We start from the raw sequence: 18,998 nt of genomic DNA, 5'->3' as shown, positions 1-18,998 counted from the left end.
TTATTATTACAGGGATATGAAGCCCCAAATGTTGCTTTCATGATTCAGATAGAGCATGCAATTTTAAACAACTTTTTAATTTACTTCCATTATTAAATTGTTTTGTGCTCTTGGCATCCTATGTTGAAAAGCAGGGACGTAAACCAGCCCATTTATAGAGCACTTTTTGGCAACAGTTTTACAAGACTGTTATCCATTTGCAAGACCACTAGAGGGCAGCACTATTTCCTGTCATGTAGTGCTCCAGATGCCTACCTAGGTATCTCTTAAACAAAAGAATAACATGGGAATAAAACAAATTTGATAATTGAAGTAAACTGGAATATTTTTAAAAAAATGGGATGCTCTGTCTGAATCACAAAATATTTTTTGGGGGTTTCATATCCCTTTAAGATTGCAAATGCCTGGTTACCAAATTATAGAAATACTATTAAATATTCACAATAAATATGCAATCACATCTTTAGTGGTGACATTTAAACCCTATGCAAAATGCATTGAAGAAAAGAGCATCATTAAAAAAAGCAACATTATTATAGGGGACAGACCAAAAAATATGACATTAAAGCTTGAAGTTTGTTAGTAAATTTGTGCAGAACAATCACACTTCCTAAAAGGACAGTAAACACCTGAGATTTGTATGGAAAATGTTTAGTCATGCATAATGAAACAACTTTGCAATATATTTTCATTATTTATTTTGTCCCCTTGTCATGTAATTTAGCTCTGAAAATTTAGCAATTTCTAATTTGCCTGAAATTTACCCTGCAAACTTCTTAATGCTAACCCTGCTACATATGTATCCCTAATTGGCTTTATCAGAAAACTGCTGCAATACAATGCTTTTTATACTAACTTTATAACAGTTCCTAGCCTTGTTGTCTGTGGTCTAAAGCCCAGATTTACTTCTCCAAATAAGGCAAAAAGGTGAGTGGATTTGGGCCATTGAAAACTAACTGCCGTTAAAAGGATGTTAATTTGTTTTTAAAACATTTACTGTTGGCAGATATGGTATTAAATAGCAACACAACAGAACTGGTCTGTAATTACTAGGTGTTTACTTAAAGGGATACTAACCCCAAATTGTTTCATTTGTGATTCGAATAGAGCATGCAATTTTAAGCAACTTTCTAATTTACTCCTATTATACATTTTTCTTAGTTATCTTGCTATCTTTATTTGAAAAAGCAGGAATGTACGGTTAGGAGCTGGCCCATTTTTGGTTCAGGTCTATTTAGCCACCAATAAGCAAGCGTAACCCAGGTACTGAACCAAAAATGAACCGACTTCCAAGCCTTACATTCATGCTTTTTTAAAATAAAGATAGCAAAAGAACGAAGAAAAATGTATAATAGGAGTAAATTAGAAAGTTGCTTAAAAACATAATTTATGTAAGAACTTACCTGATAAATTCATTTCTTTCATATTAGCAAGAGTCCATGAGCTAGTGACGTATGGGATATACATTCCTACCAGGAGGGGCAAAGTTTCCCAAACCTTAAAATGCCTATAAATACACCCCTCACCACACCCACAATTCAGTTTAACGAATAGCCAAGAAGTGGGGTGATAAGAAAAAAGTGCAAAAGCATATAAAATATGGAATTGGAATAATTGTGCTTTATACAAAAAAATCATAACCACCACAAAAAAGGGCGGGCCTCATGGACTCTTGCTAATATGAAAGAAATGAATTTATCAGGTAAGTTCTTACATAAATTATGTTTTCTTTCATGTAATTAGCAAGAGTCCATGAGCTAGTGACGTATGGGATAAAGACTACCCAAGATGTGGATCTTTCCACGCAAGAGTCACTAGAGAGGGAGGGATAAAATAAAGACAGCCAATTCCTGCTGAAAATAATCCACACCCAAAGGAGGAGAAATTGACTTAATGACAGGTTTTATACGAACCAAAGCTTGTACAAAACAATGAATATCAGGAAGATTAGCAATCTTTCTGTGAAAAAGAACAGAAAGAGCAGAGATTTGTCCTTTCAAAGAACTTGCGGATAAACCTTTATCTAAACCATCCTGAAGAAACTGTAAAATTCTCGGAATTCTAAAAGAATGCCAAGAAAAATGATGAGAAAGACACCAAGAAATATAAGTCTTCCAGACTCTATAATAGATCTCTCTGGATACAGATTTACGAGCCTGTAACATAGTATTAATCACAGAGTCAGAGAAACCTCTTTGACCAAGAATCAAGCGTTCAATCTCCATACCTTTAAATTTAAGGATTTGAGATCCTGATGGAAAAAAGGACCTTGTGACAGAAGGTCTGGTCTTAGGGGAAGAGTCCACGGATGGCAAGAGGCCATCCGGACAAGATCCGCATACCAAAACCTGTGAGGCCATGCCGGAGCTACCAGCAGAACAAACGAGCATTCCTTCAGAATCTTGGAGATTACTCTTGGAAGAAGAACTAGAGGCGGAAAGATATAGGCAGGATGATACTTCCAAGGAAGCGATAATGCATCCACTGCTTCCGCCTGAGGATCCCGGGATCTGGACAGATACCTGGGAAGTTTCTTGTTTAGATGAGACGCCATCAGATCTATTTCTGGAAGCTCCCACATTTGAACAATCTGAAGAAATACCTCTGGGTGAAGAGACCATTCGCCCGGATGCAACGTTTGGCGACTGAGATAATCCGCTTCCCAATTGTCTATACCTGGGATATGAACCGCAGAGATTAGACAGGAGCTGGATTCCGCCCAAACCAGAATCCGAGATACTTCTTTCATAGCCAGAGGACTGTGAGTCCCTCCTTGATGATTGATGTATGCCACAGTTGTGACATTGTCTGTCTGAAAACAAATGAACGATTCTCTCTTCAGAAGAGGCCAAGACTGAAGAGCTCTGAAAATTGCACGGAGTTCCAAAATATTGATCGGTAATCTCACCTCCTGAGATTCCCAAACTCCTTGTGCCGTCAGAGATCCCCACACAGCTCCCCAACCTGTGAGACTTGCATCTGTTGAAATTACAGTCCAGGTCGGAAGAACAAAAGAAGCCCCCTGAATTAAACGATGGTGATCTGTCCACCACGTTAGAGAGTGTCGTACAATCGGTTTTAAAGATATTAATTGAGATATCTTTGTGTAATCCCTGCACCATTGATTCAGCATACAGAGCTGAAGAGGTCGCATGTGAAAACGAGCAAAGGGGATCGCGTCCGATGCAGCAGTCATAAGACCTAGAATTTCCATGCATAAGGCTACCGAAGGGAATGATTGTGACTGAAGGTTTCGACAAGCTGAAATCAATTTTAGACGTCTCTTGTCTGTCCAAGACAGAGTCATGGACACTGAATCTATCTGGAAACCCAGAAAGGTTACCCTTGTCTGAGGAATCAATTAACTTTTTAGTGAATTGATCCTCCAACCATGATCTTGAAGAAACAACACAAGTCGATTCGTATGAGATTCTGCTAAATGTAAAGACTGAGCAAGTACCAAAATATCGTCCAAATAAGGAAATACCACAATACCCTGTTCTCTGATTACAGACAGAAGGGCACCGAGAACCTTTGTAAAAATTCTTGGAGCTGTAGCTAGGCCAAACGGCAGAGCCACAAACTGGTAATGCTTGTCCAGAAAAGAGAATCTCAGGAACTGATAATGATCTGGATGAATCGGAATATGCAAATATGCATCCTGTAAATCTATTGTGGACATATAATGCCCTTGCTGAACAAAAGGCAAGATAGTCCTTACAGTTACCATTTTGAACGTTGGTATCCTTACATAACGATTCAATATTTTTAGATCCAGAACTGGTCTGAAGGAATTCTCCTTCTTTGGTACAATGAAGAGATTTGAATAAAACCCCATCCCCTGTTCCAGAACTGGAACTGGCATAATTACTCCAGCCAACTCTAGATCTGAAACACATTTCAAAAATGCTTGAGCTTTCACTGGATTTACTGGGACACGGGAAAGAAAAAATCTCTTTGCAGGAGGTCTTATCTTGAAACCAATTCTGTACCCTTCTGAAACAATGTTCTGAATCCAAAGATTGTGAACAGAATTGATCCAAATTTCTTTGAAAAAACGTAACCTGCCCCCTACCAGCTGAGCTGGAATGAGTTCAGCACCTTCATGTGGACTTAGAAGCTGGCTTTGCTTTTCTAGAAGGCTTGGATTTATTCCAGACTGGAGATGGTTTCCAAACTGAAACTGCTCCTGAGGATGAAGGATCAGGCTTTTGTTCTTTGTTGAAACGAAAGGAACGAAAACGATTATTAGCCCTGTTTTTACCCTTAGATTTTTTATCCTGTGGTAAAAAAGTTCCTTTCCCACCAGTAACAGTTGAAATAATAGAATCCAACTGAGAACCAAATAATTTGTTACCCTGGAAAGAAATGGAAAGTAGAGTTGATTTAGAAGACATATCAGCATTCCAAGTTTTAAGCCATAAAGCTCTTCTAGCTAAAATAGCTAGAGACATAAACCTGACATCAACTCTGATAATATAAAAAATGGCATCACAGATAAAATTATTAGCATGTTGAAGAAGAAGAATAATATTATGAGAATCATGATCTGTTACTTGTTGCACTAAAGTTTCCAACCAAAAAGTTGAAGCTACAGCAACATCAGCCAATGATATAGCAGGTCTAAGAAGATTACCTGAACACAGATAAGCTTTTCTTAGAAAGGATTCAATTTTCCTATCTAAAGGATCCTTAAACGAAGTACCATCTGATGTAGGAATAGTAGTACGTTTAGCAAGGGTAGAAATAGCCCCATCAACTTTAGGGACTTTGTCCCAAAATTCTAATCTGTCAGACGGCACAGGATATAATTGCTTAAAACGTTTAGAAGGAGTAAATAAATTACCCAAATTATTCCATTCTCTGGAAATTACTTCAGAAATAGCACCAGGAACAGGAAAAACTTCTGGAATAACCACAGGAGATTTAAAGACCTTATCTAAACGTTTAGTTTTAGTATCAAGAGGACCAGAATCCTCAATTTCTAAAGTAATTAGTACTTCTTTAAGTAAAGAACGAATAAATTCCATTTTAAATAAATAAATATGAAGATTTATCAGCATCAATCTCTGAGACAGAATCCTCTGAACCAGAAGAGTCATTAGAATCAGAATGATGATGTTCATTTAAAAATTCATCTGTATAAAGAGAAGTTTTAAAAGATTTTTTATGTTTACTAGAAGGAGGAATAACAGACAAAGCCTTCTTGATGGATTCAGAAACAAAATCTCTTATGTTATCAGGAACATTCTGAACATTAGATGTTGATGGAACTGCAACAGGTAATGGTACATTACTAAAGGAAATATTATCTGCATTAACAAGTTTGTCATGACAATTAATACAAACAACAGCTGGAGGAATAGCTACCAAAAGTTTACAGCAGATACACTTAGCTTTGGTAGTTCCAGCACCAGACAGCGATTTTCCTGAAGTATCTTCTGACTCAGATGCAACGTGAGACATCTTGCAATATGTAAGAGAAAAAACAACATATAAAGCAAAATTGATCAAATTCCTTAAATGACAGTTTCAGGAATGGGAAAAAATGCCAGTGAACAAGCTTCTAGCAACCAGAAGCAATAAATAATGAGACTTAAATAATGTGGAGACAAAAGCGATGCCCATATTTTTTTTAGCGCCAAATAAGACGCCCACATTATTTGGCGCCTAAATGCTTTTGGCGCCAAAAATGACGCCACGTCCGGAACGCTGACATTTTTTGGTGCAAAAGAACGTCAAAAATGGCGCAACTTCCGGCGACACGTATGACGCCGGAAACAGAAAAGATTTTTTGCGCCAAAAAAGTCAGCGCCAAGAATGACGCAATAAAATGAAGCATTTTCAGCCCCCGCGAGCCTAACAGCCCACAGGGAAAAAAGTCAAATCTTTAAGGTAAGAAAAATATTTGATTCAAATGCATTATCCCAAATATGAAACTGACTGTCTGAAAATAAGGAATGTTGAACATCCTGAGTCAAGGCAAATAAATGTTTGAATACATATATTTAGAACTTATTAAAAAAGTGCCCAACCATAGCTTAGAGTGTCACAGAAAATAAGACTTACTTACCCCAGGACACTCATCTACATGTAGTAGAAAGCCAAACCAGTACTGAAACGAGAATCAGCAGAGGTAATGGTATATTTATAAGAGTATATCGTCGATCTGAAAAGGGAGGTAAGAGATGAATCTCTACGACCGATAACAGAGAACCTATGAAATAGACCCCGTAGAAGGAGATCATTGAATTCAAATAGGCAATACTCTCCTCACATCCCTCTGACATTCACTGCACGCTGAGAGGAAAACCGGGCTCCAACCTGCTGCGGAGCGCATATCAACGTAGAATCTAGCACAAACTTACTTCACCACCTCCATAGGAGGCAAAGTTTGTAAAACTGAATTGTGGGTGTGGTGAGGGGTGTATTTATAGGCATTTTAAGGTTTGGGAAACTTTGCCCCTCCTGGTAGGAATGTATATCCCATACGTCACTAGCTCATGGACTCTTGCTAATTACATGAAAGAAATTGCATGCTCTATCTGAATCATTAAAGAAAAAATGTGGGTTTAGTATCCCTTTAAGAGACATTATTATAGGACAGAGTGGTGAGCAAATATGCCCTGCTCGGATGTTAAACTGATTTCTAATACTGGATAATATTTTGGTGACATCTTAGTTAAAAGCCTTCTCCACTGATTGTAAAAAAAAAAAAATAGACTAGACTGTAATAAATCAGTAATTAAATATTGTAGTTTATACTTACCGGAAAGGGTTAACTGGCATTGCCCAGAAGAAGCAGAAATGAGAGAGAGAATGAAAACAGATTAGGTTCAAGTTCAATATTGATAATTACACAATTATTTTATAGTTTGTGGCTTCCGTGTTAAAAACCAAATTAATTATTTGCAAGAGCTCTGTTATAATCTTAAAGTCTACTAATAATAGCATACATTTTAGATATTATTCCTCATCAAAACAAAGATTGTTGCCATGTTTTAAATAATTTCATCAGCATGTTTGTCTTGGTTACTGTAAAATAATTTTATAAAGATATCATCACCACTAGCTTGCAGACTCACTAAAGAATGCCAGCACCACTTTGCTTAAAGGGACAGTAAAGTTAAAAGGATAAAAGTACAAAAAGAAAATGCTCTAATATGTTTGAGCATTTTAATGTTGCCCTATTGCTTGCTGCAAAGGGATTAAGCACATGTGCGTAGCCAGCAATCACCAGCTAGCTCCTAGTAGTGCAGGTTATGTACATAATCTTTTTTCAATAAAGGATACCAAGAAGATAAAAGTACATTTGAAAATAAAAGTGAATGTTAAAGTGCCTTAAAATGACATGCTCTATCAGAATCATTCAAGTTTAGTTTTGACGTTCCTATCCCTTTATACTTTAATTGCTAAATAAGTCCCTAACTAGCCGATAAACAATTGAAAGTGGCTATTCTGGTGCAAAAATAATTTGATAATTTGTTAGAGCATTTTACTTTCAAAATGCATTACTTTTAATATTTGTTTAACTTATTAAAAAGGGTTAAACAAGCAGTATGGAGTGTTATTGGAGCATACACACGTTTACCTGTTCCTGGTTGGCTCACCAGCTGTATTCTCATCTAGAAGAGCACAGGAGCTCAACTTTCATTGTATGTAATGTCTTTACAGGTGTTAAACACATACGCTGTGTTAAAGGGACATTTCAGTCAAAATTGAAATGCATATAGATGAATTACATTGTTGAATAGAAACATATTTGCAATATAAATGCATTGGCAAAAATGCTTCTAGTAAAAATGATCAATGTTTTAGAGTTAACATTTTTGTCTGCACGTGCATGTAAAGCATAGCTAGATATTCTCAGTGCACCAGTGTTTTAAACACTGCAGCTGCTCAGAGCGCAAGTGGGGCCTGTATCATGTCATCAATTAACAAATTGAGTCATTACCAGGTGGTACAAGCACCTTAGTGCACTAGCATTCTAAACACATCATTTGTTCAGTGAGTCTAAGAATATCTAGCTATGCTTCACATGCAGAGAAAAATGCAGTAAAACAGTGATAAATACACTTTTTAAGCAGGTTGAGCTTTTACAAGAAGCATTTTGCGGATACATATTACAATAATGGTTCTATTAAAAACTGAAATGCATCCATGTGGATTCCAATTTTGTCTGGAATGTCCCTTTAACATAAATTGCTAATAATAATGTAATAGCAGGTGTTAAGCTTCCACACTTCCTTTTTAGTGCTTTACATCTCTCAGTTTATATAATATAGTTTGTGCTTCCTAAATATTTGTTGTTGTTTACAATTATCACCATTGAAAGCAATGTAATCCACTAAACAATAATTAAATGGAGTACACAATGCTGGGGGAAAAACTGAATGCCTTTTTTCTCTCTTTTAATCACCTGAATGTAGCTCATTTTTTAAAGGGAGAAGCACAGTATTCTAGGAGTTACATGGCATTATGGAATTTATAGTTCACTATTTTGCTCTTGGTACTGGGCCACTGTAGTTCTACTTCCTAACATGCATTGTACAGTAGTGGGGATAGGGTTGTCACCTCGGCCATGTTTTCCTGGACACTTATGAGTTACACATGCTGCAGGGTTTGCAGGGAGGAACATGAATAATGCTGTCCAGGGTCACTATTCATGTGCTGTCTAGCAGCACAATGCATGTTTCCCTCTGTACACCCTGCAGCATGTATAACCCATAAGTGTCCAATGTCCAGGAAAACATGGCCAAGGTGGCAACCCTAGGTGGGGAGTGAGCTTCCTGGAAAGCAGAAAGTTTTGCATGTAATCACATATAGAAACATACATTTTGACGGCAGATAAAAACCATAGGCCCAATATTTCCTAAAAGTATAAACTTATCTAGCGCTTGCTTATCCCAGGAATTCTCGAAGTCCCCACAGTGTTTGTTATTACTACCTCTTGTGGAAGTTTATTCCATGAATCAATCACCCTTTCTGTAAAGAAGTGCTTCAGCAAAATACTCCCGAATATACTACCCTTAAACTTGAGATCATGACCCCTTTTTCTTTTTATGAAAAATACTCACAGCGTCAGCTTAATAAACCCTTTAATATACTTGAAAGTTGTTATCATATTATCTCTCTCCCTTCTCTCCCCTACGTTATACATATTTAGGTCATTGAACCTCTCCTGTTAAGTTTTATTTTTTTAGACTGTGTTCTATTCTAGTAGCCTTCCTTTGCCCAGTTTCTAATTTGTTTATATCCTTATAGAGATATGGCCTCCATGACTACACGCAATACTAAAGATGAAGCCTAACTAGTGATCTGTAAAGTTGCATAAGAACCTTACTATTTCTTCTGCAAATATCTCTAGCACAGATTGAAGTTCCTCTCCTACATGCTATAAGCCCCTTGCACACACAGGGGAAGGCAGCTGGGAGTATTGTCTTCCACTAGATTACATCACTAGTTTATCCGATTTACGGCACTTTATGAACTGCCAGCGGGGTTTATGTAATACCTCGATGTGCGAGATTACATATACGGCGCAAGCTTCAGCGCAACTGCTGAAACCGGTGCCGCCTGTAATTTCACCTCGCACATCGAGGTATTACATAAACCCCGCTGGCAGTTCATAAAGTGCCGTAAATCGGATAAACTAGCGATGTCCAGAAGTGTGCGTGAATACACACTTCTGGAGTTGCCAGTGACTTACGGCACTTTAGAAACTGCCGGCGACTAAGAAAATGAAAAAAAAAGTCAAATCTCCCGTAAAAGTCTAACCTGCCTCCCAAAAATAAACCCAACACGTAAAACCCCTATATCCGCCATCAAACCCACATCAGAACTAATAATAAAAGTATTAACCCCTAAACCGACAACCCACCATAACGCAATAAGCCTAATTAAACTATTAACCCCTAATCCACAATTCACCCACATAGCGATCTACCTAATAAAGTATAATTACCCCTAATCCGCCATTAACCCACATCGCAATTAACCTAATAAAGTATATGAACCCCTAATCCGCCATTAACCCACATCGCAATAAACCTAATAATGTATATGAACCCCTAATCTGGCATTAACCCACATCTCAATAAACCTAATAAAGTATATTAACCCCTAATCCGCCATTAACCCACATTGCAACAAACCTAATAAAACTATTAACCCCTAATCTGCCAAACCACCGCAACGCAAATAACTAAATCAAATTACTAACCCCCTAACCTAACAACCCCTAAATTAACCCCAATTACCTAAATTAAAAAATACTAAATTATAATTAAAATAAAAAAGCTAACATTACTTAAAAATACATTTACCAAAAAGCCTAAGTCTAACCCCCCAAATAGGTACTCACCGTTCCTGAAGTCCGGCGGAGAAGTTCCTGTTCCAGGTGGTGAAGTCTTCTTCCAAGCGGACGACATTTTCCAAGAGGGGACCTCTTCCTTCTTCATCCAGGACCAAGCCGGCGCGGAGCGGAGATGAGCGCGGAGCAGGACCGGCGACCGTGGAACCATGGAGCGTGGAGGATCCTCTTCGTACGATCGGCGCCATACACTGAATAGTGAATTCAAGGTACGCGTTTAAATATGGCGACCTTGCATTCCTATTGGCTGATTTGATTCTTCAAATTCAAATCAGCCATCAAGATGAGAGCTACTGAAATCCTATTTGCTGATTTTTATTTCCATAGGGATTAGTTGGTTTTTTTTTATAATTGGTTTTATTATTTTATGCAATGTTAGACTTTTTTATTTTTTGTAATCTTAGATTAATTTAAATTTATTTTTATTTTATTTTTTTAAGTAATGTTAGCTTTTTTATTTTAATTGTAACTTCGTGTTTTTTTAATTAAGGTAATTGGGGTTAATTTAGGGGGTGTTATTTGTTGTGGGTTTGACGGATTAGGGGTTAATAGATTTATTAGGATTATTGCGTTGTGGGGGTTTGGCGGATTAGGGGTTAATAGATTTATTAGGCTTGTTGCGATGTGGGTTAATGGCGGATTAGGGGTTCATATACTTTATTAGGTTTAATGCGATGTGGGTTATTGGCGGATTAGGGGTTCAAATACTTTATTAGGTTTATTGCAATGTGGCTTAATGGCGGATTAGGGGTTAATATACTTTATTAGTTATTGCGGTGGGGGATTGCGGTTGACAGGTAGATAGATATTGCGCATGCGTTAGGTGTTAGTTATTTTCAGGAGGTAGATAGATATTGCGCATGCGTTAGGTGTTAGTTAAAATTTTCAGGCAGTTACGGGAGTTATGGTGCTCACATACTCAGCGCAAGGCTTGCTGCACCTGCCTATGTGTGGCGAGGCGAAAATGGAGTAAAATGTATCCATTTTCGCCACTTAAGTCCTTGCACTGAATATGTGATACCGATTTGCGACGCGGTTCTATGTTAGCTTATGGGAGTAAAAATTGCGGCCAACGGGTGAAATATACGTGCCGCATTTATATGCGGCGATGTATATGTGATACCAAAACCGCGTAAAACCCGGCCTCGCCGCATATGTAATCTTGCCCTACCTTTTTACAGCAGCAAAGAATAAGGTATTTCATAAATGGCAATGTGGACAGTCTAGTCAAAAATAAAGTTTCATGATTCAGATAGGGCATGTCATTTTAAACAACTTTCCAATTTATTTTTATCATCACTTTTGCTTTGTTCACTTGATATTCTTAGTTGAAAGCTAAACCCAGGAGGTTCATATGTTAATTTCTTAGCCGTTGAAGGCCGCCTATTATCTGAAAGCATTTTTAAATTTTTTCACAACTAGGAGGGCGTTAGTTCATGTGTGACATACAGAAAACATGGTGCTCATGCCTGTGAAGTTATATAGGAGTTAGCATTGATTAGTTAAAATGCAAGTTTATCAAAAGAACTGAAATAAGGGGGCAGTCTGCAGAGGCTTAGCTACAAGATAATCACAGAGGTAAAAAATTTATTAATATAACAGTGCTGGTTATGCAAAACTAAGGAATGGGTAATAAAGGGATTATCCATCTTTTTATACAATAAAAATTATGGTGTAGAGTCAGACTTTCCCTTTAACACTTTCTGTGCAGATTCCTACTCAAATACTGGAATAGTTTGTTAAAAGTTTTGCCAATAGCACACAAAGGAAAGTTTATTTTGCATAATTTAGGTAATGTGCTCTTATTTAGGCTTTATATGTATATGTTCACTTATGTTGGTTCTTTTGTGTTTAAAGGGAAATTAAACCCAATTTTTTTCTTTCATGATTCAGATAGAGAATACCATTTTAAACACCTTTCTAATTTACTTCTGTTATCTAATTTGCTTCATTCTCTTTATATTCCTTCCTAAACAGCATATCTAGATAGGCTCAGTAGCTTCTGATGGGTGGTTGCACATATTTGCCTCGTGATTGGCTCAACCATGTGCATTGCTATTTAACAAAGGATATCTAAAGAGTGAAGCAAATTAGATAATAGAAGTAAATTGGAATGTTGTTTAAAATGGTATTCTCTGTCTGAAACATGAAATATTTGTTTTGGGTTTAATGTCCCTTTAATTTTGATTATGTTTTTCTTCTTTATGACTGTATAATGCAACAGATCAAACAAACAAAACACTAAATAAAACTATATGATCCTATTTTTATTTCTAAGTAAGGAGTAATTTGTTTACACCGGGAAAAAGAAAGAAGAAATGTGTAAAAGTGTATTAAAGTTTAGCATATAGTGATTCTAAAATTTATAGTGTACTAGCAGACTACAACTAGTAGCATTTGTAATACATTTCAGATGTATATACTGTACATATGTATATATCTCATTGCCCAGCAAGAAATATAGATAAACTTTTAAAATCCCAGGAAGTTCTACAGCCAGACATCTCACTCCCCAGCAAGAAATACAGTCAAACTTTTAAAATCCCAGCAAGGTAGCATCACTGACTCTCTTAAATAAGTAAATGTAGCCACCAATCGGCAAGCGCTATCCAGGGTCCTGAACCAAAAATGGGCCGCCTCCTAAGCTTTCATTCCTGCTTTTTAAATAAAGATACCAATCGAACTCAGAAAAATTGATAATAGGAGTAAATTAGAAAGTTGCTTAAAATTGCATGCTCTATCCGAATCATGAAAGAAAAAAAATGGGTTTAGTAGCCCATTAATGAATGTAATGTATTCTGAATAGTGCTGCATAAAATGTAGGCGCTTTATAAATAAACGTTCATATATACTGTAAGGTACAAGGATACAACAACAACAACAACACTGTTCAGAGCAAGGTTTGCTGAATGATATTCCTTCCTTTTAATGTAAGAAGATGGTGAAACAATGTTCTAGATAGTGTAAATGGCAATTATTTAAATACAGTTTTTTGGGGGATTTAGCTTTTATGGCAAACTGTTAAAACCCCAATTCCTACGATACAATTTCCAATATTTATCTGATTTACAATCACGAAAATGTGAGTATGAAATAAAAACAAACATTTTAAGAATGGGAATACGTAAAGTGATGGCTTGTTTGCTATGTGTAGTCTGATATAATTACTTATGTCATGTACATATTTATATGCTGGTTTTTGCTTTTTGTTTTATATACATTTGTATAAATTTACTAATGCTGTGACGCCAGCCCCTCCAATGCTAGCCTTAAAATCTGATCCTGACATTCTGCTCTGGCACCCAATCCTAAAGGCAGTCGCACGGCTCTCTGTTTTGTATGTGGCATACACAGTACAGTCCAAAGGGAGTCCTAATGCCGTAGTAAACAGTGAAGTCTTCTTCGAATTCACGGTTTACTTGTCAGCATTTGCTTGCACACTATCCCCTGTGCTGTATTACATTTTACAAAGTAAGTATCAAATGTAGGGATAGGATATCTTGTAACATTCGAAAAATGAAACAAATTTTAACACATTCTTTCATTTGTTTTGAATGTTTGCACAACATTCTAATATTTGTTTAAAATAATAATATTTCTAATGCTATCTTTAACCCCTTAATGACCACAGCACTTTTCCATTTTCTGTCCGTTTGGGACAAGGCTATTTTTACATTTTTGCGGTGTTTGTGTTTAGCTGTAATTTTCCTCTTACTCATTTACTGTACCCACATATATTATATACTGTTTTTCACGCCATTAAATGAACTTTCTTAAGATACCATTATTCTCATCATATCTTATAATATACTTTTAAAAAGTTTATAAAATATGAGAAAAAAATGGAAAAACAACACACTTTTTCTAACTTTGACCCCCAAAATCTGTTACACATCTATAACCACCAAAAAACACCCATGCTAAATAGTTGCTAAATTTTGTCCTGAGTTTAGAAATAGCCAATGTTTACATGTTCTTTGTTTTGTTTGCAAGTTACAGGGCAATAAATACAAGTAGCACTTTGCTATTTCCAAACCACTTTTTTTCAAAATTAGCGCCAGTTACATTGGAATACTGATATATTTCAGGAATCCCTGAATAACCCTTTACATGTATATATATATATATATTTTTTAGAAGACATCCCAAAGCATTGATCTAGACCCATTTTGGTATATTTCATGGCACCATTTCACCGCCAAATGCGATCAAATAAAAAAATCGTTCACATTTTCACAAACTTTAGGTTTCTCACTGAAATTATTTACAAACAACTTGTGCAATTATGGCATAAATGCTTCTCTGGGATCCTCTTTGTTCAGAAATAGTAGACCTATATGGCTTTGCCGTTGCTTTTTGTAATTATAATGCCGCTAAATGCCACTGCGCACCACACGTGTATTATGCCCAGCAGTGACCTTAACCTTGTTCCATAGTGTAGGGTTCCCGCGCTCGCGCACGCACGCGATCACGCCACCCTCCTCCACTGATGGCCGCCCACCCAGCTCCCTGGATCAGCTCCCACCCACCAACGAACACGGCCATCAATGGCCGATGCAGAGAGGGCCACAGAGTAGCTCTCTCTGCATCGGACTACTCAAAACTGTTATTGCAGGATGCCTCAATATTGAGGCATCACTGCAATAACATGAAAGCGGCTGGAAGCGATCAGGATCGCTTCCAATGCTTTCAAAGACCAACGACAAACGGGGTACGTCCTTGGTCGTTAACTGCATTTTTTTGCAGGACGTACCCCATACGTTGTTGGTCGTTAAGGGGTTAAATGTAATATTAGATTAAATTTTTCGAATAAGAATATTGCATAATTTGAATCGAATGATCAAATATTTGAAATATAAAAATTGGAATTGATATATTTGCATCTATTATGCATCAATTTACTAAATTCCCTACCACATGAACTATTAAACTTGAATTGAATAGTAAAATTTTGAATGTGGATATTCGATCTAAAAATGAACATTTGAAAACTGGAAATAACATTCGATTACCGAATTATAATAGATTTTTATTCTTAACATTCGATTGTCCAAAACAAAATGTCCACAGGACTATTCGTTCTACCAAGCAAATTGCACTTTAACCTCATTCGCACCTTCCTAATCAAGAGTACAGTGAAAATGTACATCTATGTAAAGAGTTCTGTACGTCACTACACTACAGAGAATACAATTCAAGTGAAAGGGGAGAATACACAGAACAGCATAAGTAAAACATTTTTATAACTCATTAAATCATATTTTGGAAAAGTAAGTAGAGCAGTTAAATTCTAAAATTAATTGGGAACATACTGGTCACTTTAAAAGATTATTAATGTAGGATCATTTTAACTCCATTTCTAGAAATTATAATTTCCGTTATCTCAAGTTTCTACCAGATCCCGTTAGCAGTAAGAGCTATCATGAATATTAACCACATGTCAATTTATGTCACACTCAATACCAACAGACTGTACGATAGCAATGGATTCTAACAAATATGCTGAAAAAGTGCATTTTACGTTTACACTATACTGTCCCTTTTAAAGTATTGTAAAATATTAATTTAGTATGCAGTATTTTTTATTTTATTTTTACAATGCAGTAAGTGCCGGAATTAGTATGTTTTTAATAAAATAAGTTTATTATCAAACTAATAAGTTCTGAATGGACAACAAAAGCAAACAGATTTGCAGTTGATTGAAATATAAAGCACTTGAGAGTGTAGGGTGGTTCTAGGCTTGCAGGGGATAATAAAAAAAATATTGCCATATTAGTTTTTGAAACATACAATTAGAGCAGTAATCCTCAAACTTGGCCCTCCAGTAGTTTTGGAACTACATTTCCCATGATGCTCAGCCAGCTGGCTGAGCATCATGGGGAATGTAGTTCCAAAACCTCTCAAGGGCCAAGTTTGAGGATGTCTGAATTAGAGGGTCATGATTTTCCACTAATTTAAATCCTCAATCCATATTTAAATCCTCCTGTCTCTTCATTTCCTTCTCTCCTTAGGCCTGATAATAAAAAGCTCTCTGATCAGGTGAGATGATATAAAATTATCCTCCAGATGATATAATTGATCCTCCAGCACTGCAAGAGCCCTCACAAGATTCTAAGAAGGCAGATTTTGCTATATTTCTCCAAGGGGCTTTACCTGCATTTGTGCTTGTGAAGGAGAAACAAGCCCTGTGCAATATAACACTGCATGACATGACAGTTCTGCTACATATACACTGTGTGCTTTGTATTTTATATATCATTACACTTCAGATTATGTCCTTTAAGTTTTGCACTTTCTATTTTGAAGTGTAAAACATTTAGATTCTGTAACTCAATACTTTGATATTTTATGTGTATCTTTTCAAAATTACTATTTGTATTTTTCTATTTAATATAAAACTGACAACTTTAGTTACCCAGAGAGCTTAATTTATTTCTATAAGCCTGATGATTAAAGATTCTCTAGTTTGGAGAGAAATTATAGTGTACAGGGGCTGAACTAATTGAGTTCTATAAGAAAAGGGCAGGACCTGGAAGTCTCAGAGAGATGAGAGATACCTTCCATAGAAAGTATTGAGCCTCTCTGGGATACAAAATATCACAGGGAAAAGTGAAGTTAACAACTTAGCACCTGGGACTGATATAAAGTCTCAGTTTGCAGAAAATACAAATTAAACAAACATTTTCACTACAATTTAACTTGCATTCCGCCTCTAATTAGTATATGTTGCTTTTCTGTCAGTTAACTAAGTGTATTGTGAATTTTATCAAACTTCGCCTGCATACAGCTTTTAAGATAAATCTTGTGTAAAATGCTTACAGCTTTTTATGAGAGAGCTTCAGGGATACACTGTGAACTCCCCTCTCCCTCCCACTTAATAATAACAAATACAAAGTGCAATACAATTTTTAAAACGTACACAAAAATATACAAAGTAAAATCCTAATTTGTTAAAGTAACACAGAAACTTTAAAAGCATAATCAGAATTTGTGAATTCACTGTTGTATACAGAATCTAAATGCATTAAAATACAAAAGAGAAAGTGCAACTTTTATTTTAATTAAACATGACCCAATCTAAAGGTTAAAGTAATATAAAATACAAAGCACAAAGTTTAAGTTTAACAAAACTCTGATGTCATGCAATGCTATATATATTGCACTGGGCTTGTTTCTCTACATACAAAAATGCGGAGAAAACCCCTTAGAAAAGTATAGCAAAATTTGCCTGTCTAGAATTGTTTAAGAGATCTTACAGTCCTGGAGGACGATTTTAGATCATCTCATCTGAGTGGAGACCCCTAGAGTTATAAAAATAGTTCCCTTAGACAGTTGTCTTGCTTTTCATGAGATTTATATGTTTACATAGAAAACTGCCTTACTTGAGATTTCAGTAACAATAATATACTTTAATATAGCTATCTAATGAAATAAAGATTATACCTTTCAGATATGTTTGAGGGTCACAGTATAAGATGGTCCCTGTGATTATGGCCACCACCAACAAAAACAGGAGCAGAAGAATAGACACTAATCCCACAATGTTATGTGGTTCTGGAGAGAAAGCACAACAGCAGCATTATTATAATATGTTCTAAGAGGGTAAAGAAAATGCAGGTACATTTATGTAGAACACGAAATGCTTACAGTACTCAAATTATACATATGACATTTAGATATTATATATATATAGGAATAACAAGAAACATGAAAAATATTTAAAAAAAATTGGTTACCACACATTTTAAATGCAGAATTCTGTTCTGCAGTTTGTTTGTTTTTTTATATACACTATCACCTGATTTTGACTTTTAGAATTTTATTCAAAGGGACACATTTATATCTCAAATTGTGTTATCGCCAGTATACAATATGTAATTAAGGCATTAAAAATCGGTTAAACATTGTCAAAGTATTTGTACAATTTGATTAGGATATCAATTTACCATATATTAAATTAGTGGCCTTTATATTACCCTTGATTTATCACTAGCAGATGAAATTCCCCATCAGGTAATGGCGAGCACATCTGCCTTTGGTATTAGTGTCGGTGTGTAGCTCTAGCTTTAACCCATTAAGCCACCGATCTCTTTTTGGGCAAGTTTTTCTCTGACATTCACAGTCTTTAAGGGGTTAACTACAAATTAATGCAGTACATTCCCCATTCTCATTTACAGCAACCCACTAAATAGATTTAATAAAGAATCAAAAGTAGATAGATCAAATACAATGAAAGGAAAAGATTGACACCATGTGTATAAATTCCACATGAGCATTTCTATATTAGTATATATAGTATTCCATTAATAAAGAAGAATTTATTTAGACTATAAAACATTTTATGGCATGAATTAGTCAATAAATAAACACACTACATGTTATAGTTCAAGAATAACCAAACAACATTTAGGATAAAAAACAAATATAAAGAGTAAGTTATGCTCTAAGTTCATATGTTTGTAACCATGATATTGAAAAGACTTTACACCAGCAAAAGACATTTCTCAAACGCTGGACTCTAGGCCACAGATCTTTGTTGGCATGAAAATCGTCATGATATATGAAAGTCTCCCCAATCATTGTGGAAAATGTTCGTGTCATACACTGCAAGGTCTTTTTTTTTTTT

At 35.9% G+C, this 18,998-nt stretch overlaps 1 protein-coding gene across 1 annotated transcript in view; it reads right to left on the bottom strand.

Moving 5' to 3' along the window:
- VSIG10 (V-set and immunoglobulin domain containing 10) overlaps positions 1–18,998 on the bottom strand; it is a 188,114-nt gene that overhangs the window by 33,289 nt on the left and 135,827 nt on the right. Inside the window, exons 6-7 of the mRNA XM_053701681.1 lie at positions 17,816–17,926; positions 6,770–6,782 (exon numbers count right to left, since the gene is read on the bottom strand). Coding sequence (XP_053557656.1) covers positions 6,770–6,782; positions 17,816–17,926 — 124 coding nt within the window. The remainder of the gene's footprint in view (positions 1–6,769; positions 6,783–17,815; positions 17,927–18,998) is intronic.

The sequence above is a fragment of the Bombina bombina genome, chromosome 2 (genome assembly GCF_027579735.1).
Source record: "Bombina bombina isolate aBomBom1 chromosome 2, aBomBom1.pri, whole genome shotgun sequence".
NCBI lineage: Eukaryota > Metazoa > Chordata > Amphibia > Anura > Bombinatoridae > Bombina > Bombina bombina.
The sequence above is the reverse complement of the archived record's forward strand: the minus strand, read 5'-3'. Positions and strand labels throughout refer to the sequence as shown.